This window comes from Homalodisca vitripennis, chromosome 3 (genome assembly GCF_021130785.1).
Source record: "Homalodisca vitripennis isolate AUS2020 chromosome 3, UT_GWSS_2.1, whole genome shotgun sequence".
NCBI lineage: Eukaryota > Metazoa > Arthropoda > Insecta > Hemiptera > Cicadellidae > Homalodisca > Homalodisca vitripennis.
In genome coordinates, this window is record NC_060209.1 from 4921633 (window position 1) to 4941168 (window position 19536).

General features: G+C 35.3%; 1 protein-coding gene across 1 annotated transcript in view; it reads right to left on the minus strand.

Moving 5' to 3' along the window:
• Nucleotides 1–6214: 6214 nt before the first annotated feature.
• LOC124356543 (KIF-binding protein) overlaps nt 6215–19536 on the minus strand; it is a 40852-nt gene continuing 27530 nt past the window's right edge. The window contains exons 9-10 of the mRNA XM_046807606.1: nt 9622–9772; nt 6215–6686 (exon numbers count right to left, since the gene is read on the minus strand). Of these exons, the coding sequence (XP_046663562.1) occupies nt 6555–6686; nt 9622–9772 (283 nt within the window). The 3' untranslated portion in view covers nt 6215–6554. The remainder of the gene's footprint in view (nt 6687–9621; nt 9773–19536) is intronic.

Below are 19536 nucleotides of genomic sequence, written 5' to 3' on the forward strand. Positions count from 1 at the left end.
GCAATGGAGTATTTAATTGATCCACATCTGCACTTGATAAATTCATCGTGCTTATCTGGAATATTTCTTAAAAAGTGAAAAATTAACAAAAATTAAGCTCCTTTTCAAAAAGGGCAATGATTTAGATCCAAGTAGTTGCTGTCCAATAGCTCTGATTCAAATAATTTAAAAAATAAATGAGCGTGCGTTGTCTGATCAGTTGATTAATTATTTAGAAATTAATAACTGACTTGACAATAATCAGCATGGCTTTAGGAGGAATAGATCACAGGGCCTTCGATAGTGTATGCCATTTTAGACTTCTAGATCAGTTATTTTCTATAACTTCCATGGGAAGTAATACAGTTGGTTCAAATCATATTTCAGAAATAGACGATTTGTTGAAACAGCTCAATTAAATAGCAACAATATTAACATTAAGTAGAGGTCAGCAATAAAAAAAGTTTCTTTTAGGGTTCCTCAGGGACTCGCATCTGGACTATTTCTTACCTGTCCGTGTTCAGTACCTATCCTTACTTTATTTAACTCTGACGTCCTTATTATACAAACATCGTAAAGATAGGGTTGACTTCTGACCATCCAGCCATGCACTTTTTACTATTTCACTGGCCATCTATTTTATCAATTGCTTTGAAATTCCACAGGCTTGTGTACAAAGATGTATTGCATCATAATATGTTAGTTCGTAAAGCTTTGACTTCATATTTTGTCAGTCTGTGATTGACAAATTGCAGTTCATCTCAGCTAATTGCTCACTGATTGTTGCTGTATTTCAGATGTAATAATTCTATCTTCCTTCATTTTTTTATATTAAAACTGTATAAAGTAAGGCAGTTAAATTTTAGTTTGTTATTTTTTTGATTTGAAAATGAGTAAAAGAATTCGTTCAAAGTCTCCCGTAATCGAAAATACACCAATAAATAACTTGGTTGCAAGTGGCGTGGATCTGGGTAATGACAACAGGAGTGATAGCTATATTGACATTTCTGAAAAAACTTTCTTCTAATGTAAATATTGTATTTACAAGTTTTTTAAATATACGAGGGAGTACCCAAAAAAAACCGGAATTGTATTGCTGGCAGCCGGCAGCGTGTAGTACACATTCCTGCCGCTAGGCGTGTATCGCGCAACCCATTGCGAGCTCAGTGACCCCAGTTCCCTTGTCCTAGTGCATTCTGTTCGTTCGTAGTGACTGTTTTCGCTAACCCTGTTTTGTTCTTGTTTCGTTTTTTGTCATGGCAAGTTTAAGTGAAAAACGTGCAGCTGTGAAATTTTGTTTTTTATTTGGTAAAAATGCTGCAGAAACTATTTTAATGTTGAATACAGCTTACACAGATGATGCTATGGGGAAAACTCAGGTCTACGAGTGGTTCGCTCGATTTAAAAATGGCGACATGTCGATTGAAGACAAACCTCGTTCTGGACGTCCATCAACCTCTCGAACGGACGAAAATGTTGAGAAAATTCGTGAACTTGTGCTCACCGACCGTCGACAGACAATTGAGGAACTATCAGAGAGTAGTGGGTTAACTTGGAGCTCGGTTCAGCGAATTTTAACAGGAGATTTAGGACTGAAAAGGGTTGCTGCCAAATTTGTTCCTTGACTTCTGACTGACCATCAAAAGGCACATCGAGTTGAAACTTGCCGCCTTCTGAAAGAACATCTCGAAAATGATCCCGATTTTCTGGAAAAGGTAATTACTGGTGATTAGTCATGGTGCTATGGTTATGACCCAGAAACGAAGCAACAGTCAAGCCAATGGAAGTCGCCATCTTCACCTCGTCCAAAAAAATGTCGGCAAGTCAAATCAAACATCAAAACCATGTTGATTTGCTTTTTTGATGCTAAAGGCATTGTTCATTCTGAGTTTGTTCCTCCAGGTCAGACTGTCAACCAAACATTTTATTTGGAGATTTTAAGAAGATTGCGCAACAGTGTTCGCCAGAAAAGACCCGATTTGTGGCAGACTGGAGACTGGTTCTTCCACCACGACAACGCACTGGCACACACAGCCATCTCAGTTAGGCAGTTTTTAGCCAAAAACGGCATGGTTCCGCTGCCCCACGCACCTTACTCGCCTGACCTCCCTCCATGCGACATTTTTTATTTCCACACATGAAAAGAGGCTTGAAAGGTCAACGATTTGACAGCGTTGAAGAGGTTAAGAAAAAAACGAAGCTCGAGCTTGCAGCCATTTCTAAAGATGACTACAAAAAGTGTTTTGATCAATGGAAATACCGTTGGGACAAGTGTATTAGTTGTAATGGAGATTATTTTGAAGGAGATAAGGTCGTATTGTAAACAATTTGATAATATATAATTTTTATAAAATAATTCCGGTTTTTTTTGGGTACCCCCTCGTATGCTATGAACATTTTAAATTATTTTATCAGAAATAACTTTGGTTTTATGTTAATTACTATGGATTTCAAAACTCGTGTTAAGTTTAATTACACAGAAAAGGCAAAAAGGAAAAATGACAGTCCTTACAAAAATTAATGTGTATACTTTTAAAAGTAGGCCTATAATATTTATTTCCTTACATTAAGAGTGAAATATAATATAAAATGAATAGATATTTGTGTGTAACATTTTTTAGCTATAAGGTTTTCATCAACAAACTTGAAATTTTCAGTTTTTTTTATATTTCTGTAAACTAAATTTAATAAGAAAAAAACAAAACAAAATGGAAAGGCAGTCAGGGAACTGGCCAACAGAAGTAACTACTTTTTGTAATGGGCTGTGTATATATATCTTGAAGAGGTTAAGAAAAAAACGAAGCTCGAGCTTGCAGCCATTTCTAAAGATGACTACAAAAAGTGTTTTGATCAATGGAAATACCGTTGGGACAAGTGTATTAGTTGTAATGGAGATTATTTTGAAGGAGATAAGGTCGTATTGTAAACAATTTGATAATATATAATTTTTATAAAATAATTCCGGTTTTTTTTGGGTACCCCCTCGTATGCTATGAACATTTTAAATTATTTTATCAGAAATAACTTTGGTTTTATGTTAATTACTATGGATTTCAAAACTCGTGTTAAGTTTAATTACACAGAAAAGGCAAAAAGGAAAAATGACAGTCCTTACAAAAATTAATGTGTATACTTTTAAAAGTAGGCCTATAATATTTATTTCCTTACATTAAGAGTGAAATATAATATAAAATGAATAGATATTTGTGTGTAACATTTTTTAGCTATAAGGTTTTCATCAACAAACTTGAAATTTTCAGTTTTTTTTATATTTCTGTAAACTAAATTTAATAAGAAAAAAACAAAACAAAATGGAAAGGCAGTCAGGGAACTGGCCAACAGAAGTAACTACTTTTTGTAATGGGCTGTGTATATATATCTTGAAAAAGTATGCTTCATAATTATTTAATAATCATTTAATTATAATTTATTAATGGTCAACTATCAAAATAATATGAGAGACTAACTCATTTAACATAGAAAGTTTTATATTTTCTATTGATTTTATTAATATTTTTGTAATATGTTTTATATTTCATATATTACAATCACAGACTTCTAAATATTAAAATCATAAATATTTAAACATTTTCCTTATTATTGTTTAAATTTGTTTCTATAATTTGATCAGTATTATTTTCACTAAAATCTTGTATTTCTGAAATAATTACTTCATTTACATTGTCATTATACAGGGTGATTAAAAAAGAATACCACAATTTTTAAAATTTGTATTTAATGAAAGAAACTTCGTACTTCCAATTCCGCAGGAGTTGGCCCAAACTGGGCTTCTGCAGGTCAAACTGCCCCAGGAAAGGGTCAGGGTGGGTAAGGTACAATGCCCTCACAAAATTCAAAAAATTCTTCTACACTGTAGAAACAATTTAAGACTAAAAAGTTCTTTAGCTCACACTTGAATTTTTTTATAGAATTTAAATCTTTTACACTAGAAGGCAGAACTTGAAAAATTTTGTTTCCAGAATAATAAGGGTTATTTTCAAAAATAGTAAGCCTATGGTATACAGCAAAATTGTTTCTATGCCTGGTGTTATACGAGTGAACATCATTTTGGTATTCAAGATTTTGTGTTTTAATATACACTGCACACTCATAGACATACAAACATGGTACTGTTAGGATATTTAAATCAATAAAAAGATTTCTACAGTGAGTCAGAGGCGGTAAACCCAGCATAGCTCTGACTGCTCTTTTTTGCAAGGTAAAAATCTGTTTGATATAATAGAAACATAATAGAACCTTCTGTTATACATCATTACAAAGAGTATGAAAAAAAAATTCACTTAATAACAAGTTCAGAGATGTTTAGTATAACCCCCACCAGACACTCGAGCAATATCAACCTGATACACAAACTTACTCCACACTGTCAGTAGCATATCAGGTGTAACAGTTTGGATAGCTGTTGTTTTTTTTGGTTTCAAATCATCAATGTTGGCTGGGAGAGGTGGCCGAAACACCATATCCTTAACATATCTTCATGAGAAAAAATCGCAGGGGCTAAGGTCAGGGCTTCTGTCACGGGCTGCCTAGCAGCCGATCTATCACCTCGGGTAGTTAACGTTCAGGTAGTCACGGGCAAATAAGTGCCAATGTAGTGGCGCTCCAACTTGCGATAAGGTTTCATTACTAACCTTTTCCTTAGGACTCTCCATACAGTTGTTTGTGGAAGTTGCAGCTCTCTGCTAGCTCTTCGAGTCGATTTACCTGGGCTGCGAACTAATGTTTGCTGTGTGCGTGATACATTTTCATCACTCGTGCGCGGCTGTCCAGAACCTTTCCCTTTGCTCAAATAACCATTCTCTATAAACTGTTTATACCAACGTTTGATACATCACCTATCAGGAGGTTAAACACATACTTTGTTCAAAATGCACGCTGAACAACTGTCGTCAATTCATTTTGGTGTACTCAATAACACAAAAAGCTTTCTGTTTAGCAGTCGCCAGCTTAGCATGAACTGACACTCATGCCTTGTCAACAGCGCCTAAAGTGAACAAATGAGCAACTAAATGAAACTTAGAGCTTCCTTAATTCGCTGACATATAGATCTTAGCTCTACTTTTATTCTCTGCAGAGTTATAAATTTCTAAAGTTGTGGTATTCTTTTTGAATCACCCTGTATTCTAAAAATGAAATCATGACTTTATGATATGATAACTGAAATAAGAAATGACAATTCTGGAATAAAATCTTGCTAAATATCTTGTAAACACAGCATTTATTGTTGTTCCATAACTTGTATTTCTTATGTTTTTATCGCTTGAAATTGTTAAATGTAATTTATTTTAAAAAAAAGTAAATTAATGGTTTTGACGTTTTTGAGCAAAATTTGTATTAAAATCTGTTTTTACGTAGTTTATTTTCTTAAGTGAATGTAAGGTAAAGGCCATTGTAATTGAGTAAAGAATATAATTATAATCAACTTTTTCTTTGATGAAAGACTAATTTTCTTCCAGGGATTAAATTACACAACGGCTTTGTTAGCTACAAAAGTTCTAATCACTTTATTTTTAATCTTTAAACATACATTGATAGCCCACCAAAAGAAGCAATCACTTCAAAAAGAATTAGCTTGATAACTTGAAAAAATGAGTTGTTAACTCAGTTGTGAGTGCATAACTTATATATTTTGTTTAAAATAACTTGGGACATCACTTAATATAATGGCTTATGTTAAAAGACTTAAAAGATATCCCAGAATTAGAAAAATTATGCTTATATGCTGATGATGCAACTTCGAGAGTTAGTTCATCAACTGCAGCAGTCTATAAACTCAAACGAATATTTCCAAAATAACTTAATATTAAAACCAATTACACTAAGTTCAAAACTAGACAATGCATGTTGAATTAACCTCCAGTTCACTTTCCTCTTAACGGAGCGTCTGGACGCCGTTACAGACTTGACTCCTGGAATCTGGAGCCATGTTAGTCTGAAGAGATCGAAAGAGTCAACGACAAAAAAGAATAATTTACATTGTTTCGACATCAGAGACACCTCGATTACAAAATACAACAAATAGTGTAATCTAGGTGAATTAGCATTCTCATTGTCTCATCAGGAGCACAATTGAGCTTACTACGATGTAACTGATACGATCTCTAAGCACAACGTAGACATGGTCGATCATCAACTAAGTACTGACTGCTGGAACATGGATTTTACAAACTTGCAGAGATGCTGTATTGAAATGTACAAATAAACTTAGAGAAACAACAGTTTTGTAATATTTAATGTCTTGCAAACAATTAGAGAAATCTATATTTTTGGTTTTCTTAAAAAATGACTAGAAAATAAATTTTAGATTATAAAACTTATAAACATTACAGTAGAATTTATCATTAGAATACAATTTTGCTTCTTAATAAATAAAGGTATCTCAGCCAATTAAGACATAAACAACAAAGAAGTTCTAAAAATAATGATTAGAGTATGACAAACTTAATATCTATTAACAGAACCACAAGGATTGCAGTAAACTCGATGGCAGATTGCAAATGTTAAACTGTTGTGAGTGGCATTTCTAGTCGGAACTAAAGGTTAGTGGAGTGAAGTTAGTGGCTAACTGTCTCTGCCAGTTTATTTATCTTAAGGGGAAGCAGAGATACGATGTCTTGGCAAGCACTCAGTTCTGCAGATACACTGTCCTTGGCTCCCTCGTGGCGCTGGCAGTACTCTACCACTTTCTGCAAACCGTACACAATACACATACAACAAGACATTCAAGAATTTTATATGTACATTTTTTACCATGGATTGCTTTTGAGATAAAGATTTAGGAAATGAAATTCAGTCAATTATCAAGAAAAGTCATTCATAATAAAAGATTGTTGAAAACCCCTCACACAACCCATGAATATTTTACTATCCTCCCTGGCAGCAAAAGTTTCTAGAAAACTTTATACCAAAGACCAATTTAAAATTTGTTTATGGTCGCAATACTTTTTCTTATACTATGTTTGAAGAAAGAGAAAGCAAAAATCGATAATCTTTTAGGTCATAGTGAAAAAATTATGACATGTAGAAAGAATTTTTCACGAATAACTTATTTTATAGTCAAATAAGTATATACAAAGTATGAATTGGAAATCAAGTGATTCTTCTGTTTAAAAAGGGGGAAACTTATTTAATTCTGCTATTAGCAACTTAATTTTTATTCTTAAAAAATACAACTCACTATATATACTGTAGTTTGTTTTTAAACAGAATAAAATATAAATGTAACAAGTTTTCATTACACTACACAGAAAAGTAATTTCCAAACTTATAGTATGTCTAGAGAAGTGTACACTTCCTCTCACAATTAGATAGGCTCAGGAAAGTTAAGAGCTGGCTTCAGAGAAACAAAAGTTTTTTCCCCATAACAACAATTAAAAAACAAGCAATTTTATAATCTTATTTTTTATGATAGGGTCGAAGACGTCTTATTTTAAAGATATAAATAATACCCATCTAAATGCTTTAAAATTATTTTTATAGATTATTCAGAATAAAATATTGATACTTTTTTTGTACTTAATTTTTTTTTATTTTAAAAAGTATACACTATACAAAACAAAACTATAACATGTTTGGGTGTGTAATAATTATTAATCTTTAACATGAGACATCTCCCATAATTCTATGACTCAAAATGAGGTTGCAAAAAAACATGAGGTTTATTAGAAAATAATAAAATCAATTGCACATAAAATTCCCCTCTTCACAATAATGCAATAAAGAACACATACAAATTCCATAACATTCTTTATAACTATGCTCAATATAAATACAAGTATTTTCATACTATGAGTTTATCAATAATAATATTAATAATCAACAGTCCATAGTTGATCACAAATTTATATTTATTTATCAAAGAAACCAAATAATATTTTCACATATAAAGCAAAATTCATAGTTCAGTGAATAATTAAATAACTGAAACAAGTGAAATCAATTAACTTATCTACAGTTACTGATATTAATAAATGGATCTTCAAAATATTTCCAGATTGAGTAGTAGGATGTTACTATTAATTTTACTTTTATTTTAAATTTCTCTATAGTAATTAAGTAATTATTCTACAGTTTCAAATCCATAAATTGGTGACTTTTTAATCAGTTAAAATGATGAGAGGGTAACCTAAAATTAATTTAATTTGTTGTATCATAATTAAGATTACATTTGTTTACACTTAGCTTCGGATCTAAATCGTTATTAACCCTCCATCGGGCGCTTAAAATTAGAAACACCATCAGGCGCTCACGGAGGTTTCCTCCAGGTTAGTGAATAATGGATATTATAGTCGTTTAAACTGTTTTTATTTGTTTAAATAGTCATACTGATTTAATTACAATGTAATATATTCATTTTTAGAATTTAAATAAAAATTAGTCTCTTATGTCATGAATTTTCCAAATAAGAATTTCGAAATTTAAAAAAATGTTATTGTATAGTAACAACATGTTTTATTTTAAGGAATAATGCAATTAATTGTAAAAATGTTTAACCTTCTGTAATAATATATGGAAACTAACTTAGTTTTTAACTTCTTACAAAAACAACTTACTTCAATTCTTGAGATATTATACAATTGTAATGTCAATTATTATTCTAAAATCAAAATTTATTCTTTACTAAAATTTTTTTAACACTACACAAAGTTTTAAAATATTTTCCCTCTGGTTCTTATAACGACAATGTTCACTCCATAAACAGTACTGAAATGTTCCCTAGCACATGGGTACTGTACTGACAAGTCTCTCGTCTTCATTCTCCATTTCACAAAATTCAAATAAAATATATTGTAAAACTTAAAAAGAAACCATCACAGGTCAGACATTTAGGCGCACACGGATTATTACTCCATAAAAACTAAACACTATAAGGCGCTCACGGAGATTTCGCCCAAGGACTACAAACACGACATCGGGCGCTCACGGAGGAATCGTCCAGTCTCGCACGGAAGTAGACCTCATACTGACAGATTTTGACAAAGATAAGCGGGAGGCTATTGTTTCGCTTCCCCGAAAGATGCTCGTGAAGTACACTGCGGGACACGACTGCCAACATCAGAAAAGTAGTACTATTTTTAATAATAAAAAATACACGGAGGAAAACTCCGTTTAGCGCCCGATGGAGGGTTAATATGGACTCAACTCAATAATTTCACCATGTATATACAGGTAAGGGTCAAGATTTGTGAATTACTGAAGTACTGTTCACACGAAGTTCGATGGCTTAAATTAGAAATTGTTCTTATTATTCTTTTTTGCAATAAAAAGATATATTCAATGCCCGAAGCCGAGCCCATTGTTTCACATTCTTTTAATTGTAGAAATGTTAGAGATGAAAAATTTACAACATTTACTTAACATTTGGAAAGCTTGATATATTTACTGTAAATTAAAGAATTTCTTTTTTAATTTTAACCCCTCATGGCAAGTGGATATGAAATTGGATATTGATCCATTAACTCTCTACCACTGCATATATAATATCGCTAAAATAAAAAATAGCACTAGTTTTCCATTAATTCAAGTTTTTATTCTACAACTTGAAGTTAATTTGACATTAGTAGAGGTCCTTTGAAATACTGTTCTCTTTAAGATTTACAAAATTTATTATGAAAGAATTACCTGGTAGTATTTCAGACTGTTCTTAAGATTGGCTAACTTAGTGGCTTTGTCTGCTGCTATCAACTTCCTGTACAGTCCGGCCAGGTAAAAGTAGATCAACAACCCTGGCCTCTCTAACTCTGGACTGAATTTATCTGGAATCTCCTTTGTTCTGTAACAATGTTTTAGTTTCATAAATAATCAAATTGAACTGACCTATCTATCTGATAAACAGAAACTAAAGTATTATTTGTTTAAAGTATGTTATTTAAGATGGATGTTTGAAAGGATAACGGGACATTTGCCATCATTAAATTATGTTTACAGAAATAGAATACTACATTTGGAGGACAGTTTTCACCTTCCTAGTGTACAGTAGTAATATGTAGTGTGTGTAGTAACATTGTTTACTCCCACCACTCTGGACATTAGGTGTATGCTTGGATTTCTGGCATACAATATAACGGGTGTTTATATTGTATATAAACTCAAACAGTTTTGTTTATTGCCACCTATGTGTGCATGTGGACACAATGTCTTCTCTGCCATCCGTTAGAAAGCGCTAGTAGCAAAAATAATGACTCGTAAACAGAAGGCTTTTTGTGTTCTGCAGTTTCCAAAGACGGAATCTGTAGTAACAGTGCAACATGTTCCATATAAAGTTCGGTTGTGAAAATAACATCCATAGATGTCATCAGTATGAAGATACTGGCTGCCTTTGCAAAGGGAAGAGTATGGGATAACCAACGGTTAGTGAAGAGAGTGTTAAGTGAGTGAGGGAGACTTTCACATATAGCCCACAGAAATCAGTCGTGAATTAGCAATTCAAGTGATGACTGGAAAATTTTATAGACATACTTACAACTATATCCTTATTGTTTGCAGTTGTACAGGCTCTAAAGCCTGCAGACTGTGGTTTAGTGCTAATTGTGTAAACAAAATGTTATTGCATGACAATGAAGGCTTTCTGGATCATGTAGTTTTCAGTGATGAGTCATCATTTCACCTCAGTAGGCATGTGAACACTCACAATGTGCATATCTGGTGCTCACAAAACCCTCATGAGATGAGACAATTGCAGTGAGACTCCTCTAAATGGAATGTTTTGTGTGCCATATCTGGGCAGAAAGTGTATGGGCCTTTCTTTTTTGGAGAATGAACTGTAACTGGTATTTCTTATCTTGATGCTCTAGTACTATGGCTATTTCCTTAATTGGAAGATGAATCAAGGAACTTCATTTGGAAGCAAGATGGTGTACCGCCTTACTGACATAACTCAGTACGCGATTGGATAAGATAAACTTCAATCCTAGAAAGGAACATAATAATGACAAATAAACCATCAAATTGTAGTATTTAGTATAATATCAATAGAAATAGACAATATGCTTTATTCATAAACGTTGAGTTTAGAATTTTTGTCAATACAATAAAGGACATACAGAACATAAAATTTAAAATATCAGTTCATGATGCAATTGATTTCCCGTTTATGAACTCTTGAATAGTGTAGAAGGGTTGCTGGAGAAACCAACTTTTGAGTGAGTTCTTCAGGTGTTTGGCTGGTGTTTTCTTCAGTGAGTCTGGTAGAATGTTGAAATAGATTGCTCCTTTGTATGATGGTTTCCTCTCATATAAACTTAGGTGGTGTGTTTCAAGAGCAAAGTGGTGTCTATTTCTTGTGTTGTAGCTGTGATGGTCTCCAGTTCTAGTCTGTCCAGTTGTTACAGAGTGCAAAATAGTATCAATTATATAAAGAGCTACTACTGTTAAAATCCTCAGTTCTCTGAAGGCTTCCCTGCAACTGTCTCGTGGTCTCAGTCCAGTAAGAGCTCTGATGGTTCTCTTTTGTATTACTAATACTCTTTGTAAATTTGTTGCTGTTGTACTTCCCCATACAATTAATCCATATCTAAGGTGGGACTCAAAGAGAGAATGGTAGGCTGATTTACCCATATCTATATTGCTAATTTGTTTAATTCGTCGTACTACATAAAGGCAGGAGCTAAGTTTTTTGCAGAGTTTATCCACATGAGGCTCCCAGGATAGTTTGTTGTCTAGAGTCAGACCTAGGTATTTTGTTGATGTTGTTACCTCTAGCTCTGGGAGACCCCTGTGATGGTTTCGGGAGGCAGTGAAAATTAGCTGCTGTGTTTTCTTCTCATTTAGTACCAGATCATTGATATGGCAGTATTGCTTTGCCATATCAAAAGCTATATACGAATTGATGTCAAGTTGTTCTTTGTCTTTCTCAGTAATAATAAGGGCAGTGTCATCAGCATACATCACGACCTTGCAGTATTTCTCCAGATATTGTGGGAAGTCATTGCCAAAAGAGTGTAAAGCACTGGACCAAGCACAGATCCTTGAGGTACGCCTCTTGTTACTGGTAACAGTTCCGACTTTATTTTGTGAATTATTCCGTTGCTTGATGATGTAAGCTCTACGAGTTGTTTCCTGTTGCTCAAGTAGCTCTTGAACCAGTCTGCCTCTTTGTCTTCAATTCCTAATGATCTGAGTTTTTCAATTACTAAGCCATGCTCTAGGCAGTCAAAGGCCTTACTGAAGTCTAGGAAGATACTTGTGGCTATACAACCTTCTTCTAGTTTGTCGATAATAGATTCAACTAGCTGAGTTATTGCTGTGGTTGTTGATTTATTCTTCTTGAAGCCATGCTGTCTTGGAGTAAGAAGTTCATTTTGATTCAGGTGGCCTAGAAGTCTTTTCAAGATGACACGTTCTAGAATCTTTGAGAAGGTTGATATTAGTGAAATGGGGCGGTAGTTGCATGGTTCATTCGTTTGACCGTCTTTATATTTAGGATATATTTTTGAAGTTTTTAAACAATTTGGAAATATTCCTTGGGAAAGAGATTTATTAATTAAATTTGTTAGTGGGATGAGAATTTCATTTTTGCAATATTTAACCAATTTTGATGAAAAATCATCTTCTCCTGCTGAGGACTTTTGTTTTAGTCCATTGATAATTTTGCCAATTTCATCACAGTTTGTTTTATAGAAGTACAAATTGCATTTTGAGGTGTCTTGGGTTATTGTTTTCGTGTGCTTGTTATTCTGTGTACTGTTCATGAGTGTTCTTTCAGCTGTGGTTGCAAAAAATTCATTGAGATGATTTGCTATTTCTGTTGGTGAAGAGATGGTTTCCCTGTTGACGATGAGAGTGTCTAGCTGCATGTTTGAGGTACGAGACTTTCTTTCCTGGTTAATTATATTCCATAAAACTTTGGTCTTGTTGTCTGCTTCCTCAAATCTGTTTGCGATCTCTTCTTTCTTGAGTGTTTTTAATTTCAGATCATAGGCTTTCTTCTTTTGTGCTGCTTCCATCTTATCCTCTGGTTTCCCTGTGAGAATTGCTCGGTTTATGGCTTCTAGGTAATTGTCCTTGAGCTCATTGCTTTCTGCATCCCATATTTTTTTGAGGTTGTTCTTTTTTAGTTTTATAATAGAGAGAGGACAGGAGATGTCTAATGCTTGTTGAAGTGTTTTGTGGAACATTTCAAATGCGTCATCAACATTGCTTGTTTGTAATACCTTACTCCAGTCCTTTACTTCCAGTAAAAGTCTTAAGTCCTCCATTGTATATTTGTTTATTTTTCTTGTCAGTGTCTGTGCTGGGATGAGCCTTTTGTCTGTATTGATTTTACATAACTGGGCACAGTGGTCGGATATTCCTGTGTCGAGGACTTGGGTAGATATGTCAGCTTCACTCATGTTTGTACATATAAAGTCGATGGAGGTTTGGCTACTATGCGTTATTCTTGTGGGGGGCAGTTTAAGTCTTCTCAAGTCATATCCTAGGAGTGCTTCTTCCAGTTTCAGTGTGTTTTCATTCACTGTCATGGCATCTACATTTATATCACCCATTACAATCATAGGATTATTTGTTGTAAGAGCGTTGTCTAGTTGAGCCATGAGTACTTCAATGGCTTGGTCAAGATTACTGCTAGGTGATCTGTATACCCCTAGAATATACAGTTGCTGTTTTTTCAGTTTTATTTTAAGAAGGGTTGTTTCACATATACATTCTGAGGCTGGGTTGGATGTTGAGACAAATGTTATGTCATTTTGCACATTGGATTTTGCAAATACAGCAACACCTCCTTTTTTGTGATTCTGTCTGCTGAACCCTCCAATTAAGCTATACCCTGTAAGTCTGGTATGTTCTAACTTTTCAAACATTAGGCCATGTTCTGATAGTATTACTATGTCGGGCTTAGTGTAGTGAAGAAAGTGTGTTACTCTCTCAATTTTATTCTGTAGTCCATCTACATTTTGGTGTGCCACTACTAATCTTTTACTGTTTTTGGCTTGATATATTTTTTGTTTACAAAAGTCCTGGTTTTGTAGTGTATTTTCTCTTTGTCTTTTTGTTTTTGTCCCATGTCTAAAAAATGAGTGCTTTTATTACTGTTGTCAGAGGATTTAGTTAATTGTCGTTGGTTTTCCCTGTAGCAGTCAATGTTTTTATTAAAAAATTCTTCAATGGATTCAGATGGATCCAGTTTTTTTGCAGTTACAGAAGGTTTTTCACGGCAACATCTAGCAGATGATAAAGTTCTGAGCTGAGAAATTGGTTTGTCCAATACAGATGAGGGATCCGGGAAGTGAATATCAGCTTCCACCTCTATGATATTAAAATCTTCATCGTCGCTTAATGCTGTTATAGACAGTTTTTCTGGTGGGGTTTGGCTGATTCCCTCTGTTAAATTTGTCGGTTGGCTGGGTTCCCCTGTCAGTGCTGTTACAGACAGTTTTTCTGGCGGGGTTTGGCTGATTCCCCCTGTTGAACTTGTTGCCTGTGAAGTTGTCAGTTGGCTGAGTTCCCCTGTCAGTGCTGTTACAGACAGTTTTTCTGGCGGGGTTTGGCTGATTCCCCCTGTTGAACTTGTTGCCTGTGAAGTTGTCAGTTGGCTGAGTTCCCCTGTCAGTGCTGTTACAGACAGTTTTTCTGGCGGGGTTTGGCTGATTCCCCCTGTTGAGCTTGTTGCCTGTGAAGTTGTCGCTCCGTTGGATTCACCTGAAAGTGCTGTTGTAGGTAATGTTTTAGTTGAAATATGACTGTTTCCTTTGTTCAGCCTTAATTCTTTATTTTGTGTATTTTTTATTTTGGCCACTTGCAGAGATACGCTAAAAATATTCTCTTTTCTACCAGAATTTTTTGGTTTTATAAAGCTGGTAGTAGTTTGGTCCTTGAGTCTGTGCCTTTGTTTACTGCAGTAAGGACTATGATTTATTAAGTAATTGACATGTTTAGGTAAGGTGTTATGGTCGAAGTGAACAGTGAGCTCCTTTATTCTGTGCTCCATTTCATCCTGCCTCTTTTTCAGCTGAGTTATATCCAAGAGTAGAGGTGTACTTATCAGCGCGGGAGTAGGTGTTGTGTTGCATGTTTGGGTTTCTATAGTTCTGTGGTATTTTGGATTCTCCGACTCAACAGTGTTTTCATGTAAATGTTTTGCTTCATTGTCCATCTTCAAAAGTGTTTTTTCTAGATTACTTATCTTTACTGAGTATTGTGTAAGCAGTTGGCTTTGAGTTTGGTCATGATCTTCAAAGATGTGTTGTTGTTCTATCCGTTGTTGCTTACTTTTATCGAGTTCTAGGAGAGTATCTTGAAGTTTTTCTTGTAACACTTCAATTTTATTTATATATTTTTCTTCATTTGCTAGAAGGTCCTCTATTTTAGCCTCCATGCTAGCCAGGTTAGCCTCTAACATGGACTTATGCTTGTGAATATTTTGGATGTCTTGTCTTAGTCTATTATTCTCATGAAGCAGTGCATTTCCCACTTCTGCAGCTAAAGTTAGTGAAGTCTCTAGGTCAGGTTTTTCTAGCGTTTCACGTTCTTGTAATTTTGACTTCACATCCTCAAGTTCTGAGATTTGGTCACTACTTTTAGACAAAAAGGAATTTTCTTTGTAGGGGGATTTTTCTGGGATTTTACCAATTTCACATTCATTGCAGATCCAGGATTTTTCTGACTTGGACATCTTTGTAAGGTTTTTTTCTGATAATTGTACACATGCAGCATGGTACCCACAATTGGCAGGGGCCAGTGCACTTTAGTCCTGAGTATCTGACTCCAATACTGCATACACCACAAGGATATTTAGTTTGTGGCATTTTACACGATTTCCAATACAGTAACAGTCCGGTATTTATAAATGTTTATTAAATTAATGATGTAGAACAGACAGACAGTTTCTGTGCTTACTCAGTTGTCAGTGTCTGAGGTCAGGTGGACAGTCAGCATATGCAGGGTCAGCGCACTGCCTGTGTGTGACACACATACGCCTGTCTGTCTGAGAGTTTTAAGTGTTGAGTTGGAAGCAATGTGTTTGCAGCTATGAGTTGGCAGTTAAGCATAACGTCACAGCATGTACAATCTCTTGTAGTAAAATGCTTTGGTTTTCAATGAAAAAAGATTTTTATTTTTGTAGGTTACACCAAAATAGAAAATTGTACTCTGGAGTTAGATACAAGTTCTTCTTCTGTGTAGTAATGGTGATGTGTAAAATATTGCTGCCTTTGAAAGTAGGTCAGCTTGTAGTGTTGATTGTGTTTCTAGTGTTTCTTTACTTTTGGTTGTGTAGTTTATAAGTCTATAATTAGAAGAGACTTACAGTTTCTTGATGTTGAAGTGGTGAGTAGTTAGTAGGTTATTTGTTGGTTTAAACCACTAAAAACTTCACTTTTTATAGGAGCACTTTCACAGTTACTGTTGAGTGTCCGCCATCTTTGATGTTGTCAACAGTTGTCAAATAACTCAACAGTTAAGAGAAGATATCTTAAAAACTTGACACTACTGAAAAAACACATTTATGGAATTGATAGTTAACCCATTGACTACCAATTAAAATTAAAATATTTTTGCCCTCAAGTACCGAATTAATTTTTCATTTTGCAATAGAAATGATTATGTGGGTGTTTAGACTCAATTAAAAATATTAAACGACCATATAACATGTTAAAATTGTATTTCATTATCTTTTATTTTAGGTATCTAGTTGCCTAGCAAAAATGTATACCAGATCTACCACTAAAAATAAAATTATGTGGATCTTTAACTTGCCTTGGCCACTCCCAAGTTTGAGGGTTACGCCTTGTCACATAATTTATTAAAATTTCATCATCAAAGTTACAATCACTCACTTTCATTAAGTATGTTCTCTACAAAGTTACTAAAGCTCTAAGAAAGGACTGATGTCATTTTACTGTAGTCATTTCAGATGGCAAATAAACAATCAACAAATGATATTGTAAAAAACAACCGTTATAGCCATTGATACAGACAATTGCTAAAATAATGAACATGAGAAATATTTGTTACTTGAAAATGACAAACTTAGCATGCCGGGCAGTCCCTGTTATTGTTAATTACACCAATGCTAACTGATGATGGGCAATATACATCATTGGTAGCCAATGGATTAACACATTCAGTCTTCCACCTGCAAGAGCACAACGGAACCCAAATGGGAAGGCAATCTGCCTGTTATTGTTAATTACGTCATTGCTAACTGATGATGGGCAATATACATCATTGGTAGCCAATGGATTACACATTCAGTCTTCCACCTGCAAGAGCACAACGGAACCCGAATGGGAAGGCAATCTGCCTGTTATTGTTAATTACGTCAATGCTAACTGATGATGGGCAATATACATCATTGGTAGCCAATGGATTAACACATTCAGTCTTCCACCTGCAAGAGCACAACGGAACCTGAATGGGAAGGCAATCTGCCTGTTATTGTTAATTACGTCAATGCTAACTGATGATGGGCAATATACATCATTGGTAGCCAATGGATTAACACATTCAGTCTTCCACCTGCAATAGCACAACGGAACCTGAATGGGAAGGCAATCTGCCTGTTATTGTTAATTACACCAATGCTAACTGATGATGGGCAATACACATCATTGGTAGCCAATGGATTAACACATTCAGTCTTCCACCTGCAAGAGCACAACGGAACCCGAATGGGAAGGCAATCTGCCTGTTATTGTTAATTACACCAATGCTAACTGATGATGGGCAATATACATCATTGGTAGCCAATGGATAACACATTCAGTCTTCCACCTGCAAGAGCACAACGGAACCTGAATGGGAAGGCAATCTGCCTGTTATTGTTAATTACACCAATGCTAACTGATGATGGGCAATACACATCATTGGTAGCCAATGGATTAACACATTGTGTTCCACCTGCAAGAGCACAACGGAACCCGAATGGGAAGGCAATCTGCCTGTTATTGTTAATTACACCAATGCTAACTGATGATGGGCAATATACATCATTGGTAGCCAATGGATTAACACATTCAGTCTTCCACCTGCAAGGGCACAACGGAACCCGAATGTGAAGGCAATCTGCCTGCTATTGTTAATTACACCAATGCTAACTGATGATGGGCAATACACATCATTGGTAGCCAATGGATTAACACATTGTGTTCCACCTGCAAGAGCACAACGGAACCCGAATGGGAAGGCAATCTGCCTGTTATTGTTAATTACACCAATGCTAACTGATGATGGGCAATATACATCATTGGTAGCCAATGGATTAACACATTCAGTCTTCCACCTGCAAGAGCACAACGGAACCCGAATGGGAAGGCAATCTGCCTGTTATTGTTAATTACACCAATGCTAAATGATGATGGGCAATACACATCATTGGTAGCCAATGGATTAACACATTGTGTTCCACCTGCAAGAGCACAACGGAACCCGAATGGGAAGGCAATCTGCCTGTTATTGTTAATTACACCAATGCTAACTGATGATGGGCAATATACATCATTGGTAGCCAATGGATTAACACATTCAGTCTTCCACCTGCAAGAGCACAACGGAACCTGAATGGGAAGGCAATCTGCCTGTTATTGTTAATTACACCAATGCTAACTGATGATGGGCAATACACATCATTGGTAGCCAATGGATTAACACATTGTGTTCCACCTGCAAGAGCACAACGGAACCCGAATGGGAAGGCAATCTGCCTGTTATTGTTAATTACACCAATGCTAACTGATGATGGGCAATATACATCATTGGTAGCCAATGGATTAACACATTCAGTCTTCCACCTGCAAGAGCACAACGGAACCCGAATGGGAAGGCAATCTGCCTGTTATTGTTAATTACACCAATGCTAACTGATGATGGGCAATATACATCATTGGTAGCCAATGGATTAACACATTCAGTCTTCCACCTGCAAGAGCACAACGGAACCCGAATGGGAAGGCAATCTGCCTGTTATTGTTAATTACACCAATGCTAACTGATGATGGGCAATACACATCATTGGTAGCCAATGGATTAACACATTGTGTTCCACCTGCAAGAGCACAACGGAACCCGAATGGGAAGGCAATCTGCCTGTTATTGTTAATTACACCAATGCTAACTGATGATGGGCAATATACATCATTGGTAGCCAATGGATTAACACATTCAGTCTTCCACCTGCAAGAGCACAACGGAACCCGAATGGGAAGGCAATCTGCCTGTTATTGTTAATTACACCAATGCTAACTGATGATGGGCAATATACATCATTGGTAGCCAATGGATTAACACATTCAGTCTTCCACCTGCAAGAGCACAACGGAACCCGAATGGGAAGGCAATCTGCCTGTTATTGTTAATTACACCAATGCTAACTGATGATGGGCAATATACATCATTGGTAGCCAATGGATTAACACATTCAGTCTTCCACCTGCAAGAGCACAACGGAACCCGAATGGGAAGGCAATCTGCCTGTTATTGTTAATTACACCAATGCTAACTGATGATGGGCAATATACATCATTGGTAGCCAATGGATTAACACATTCAGTCTTCGACCTGCAAGAGCACAACGGAACCCAAATGGGAAGGCAATCTGCCTGT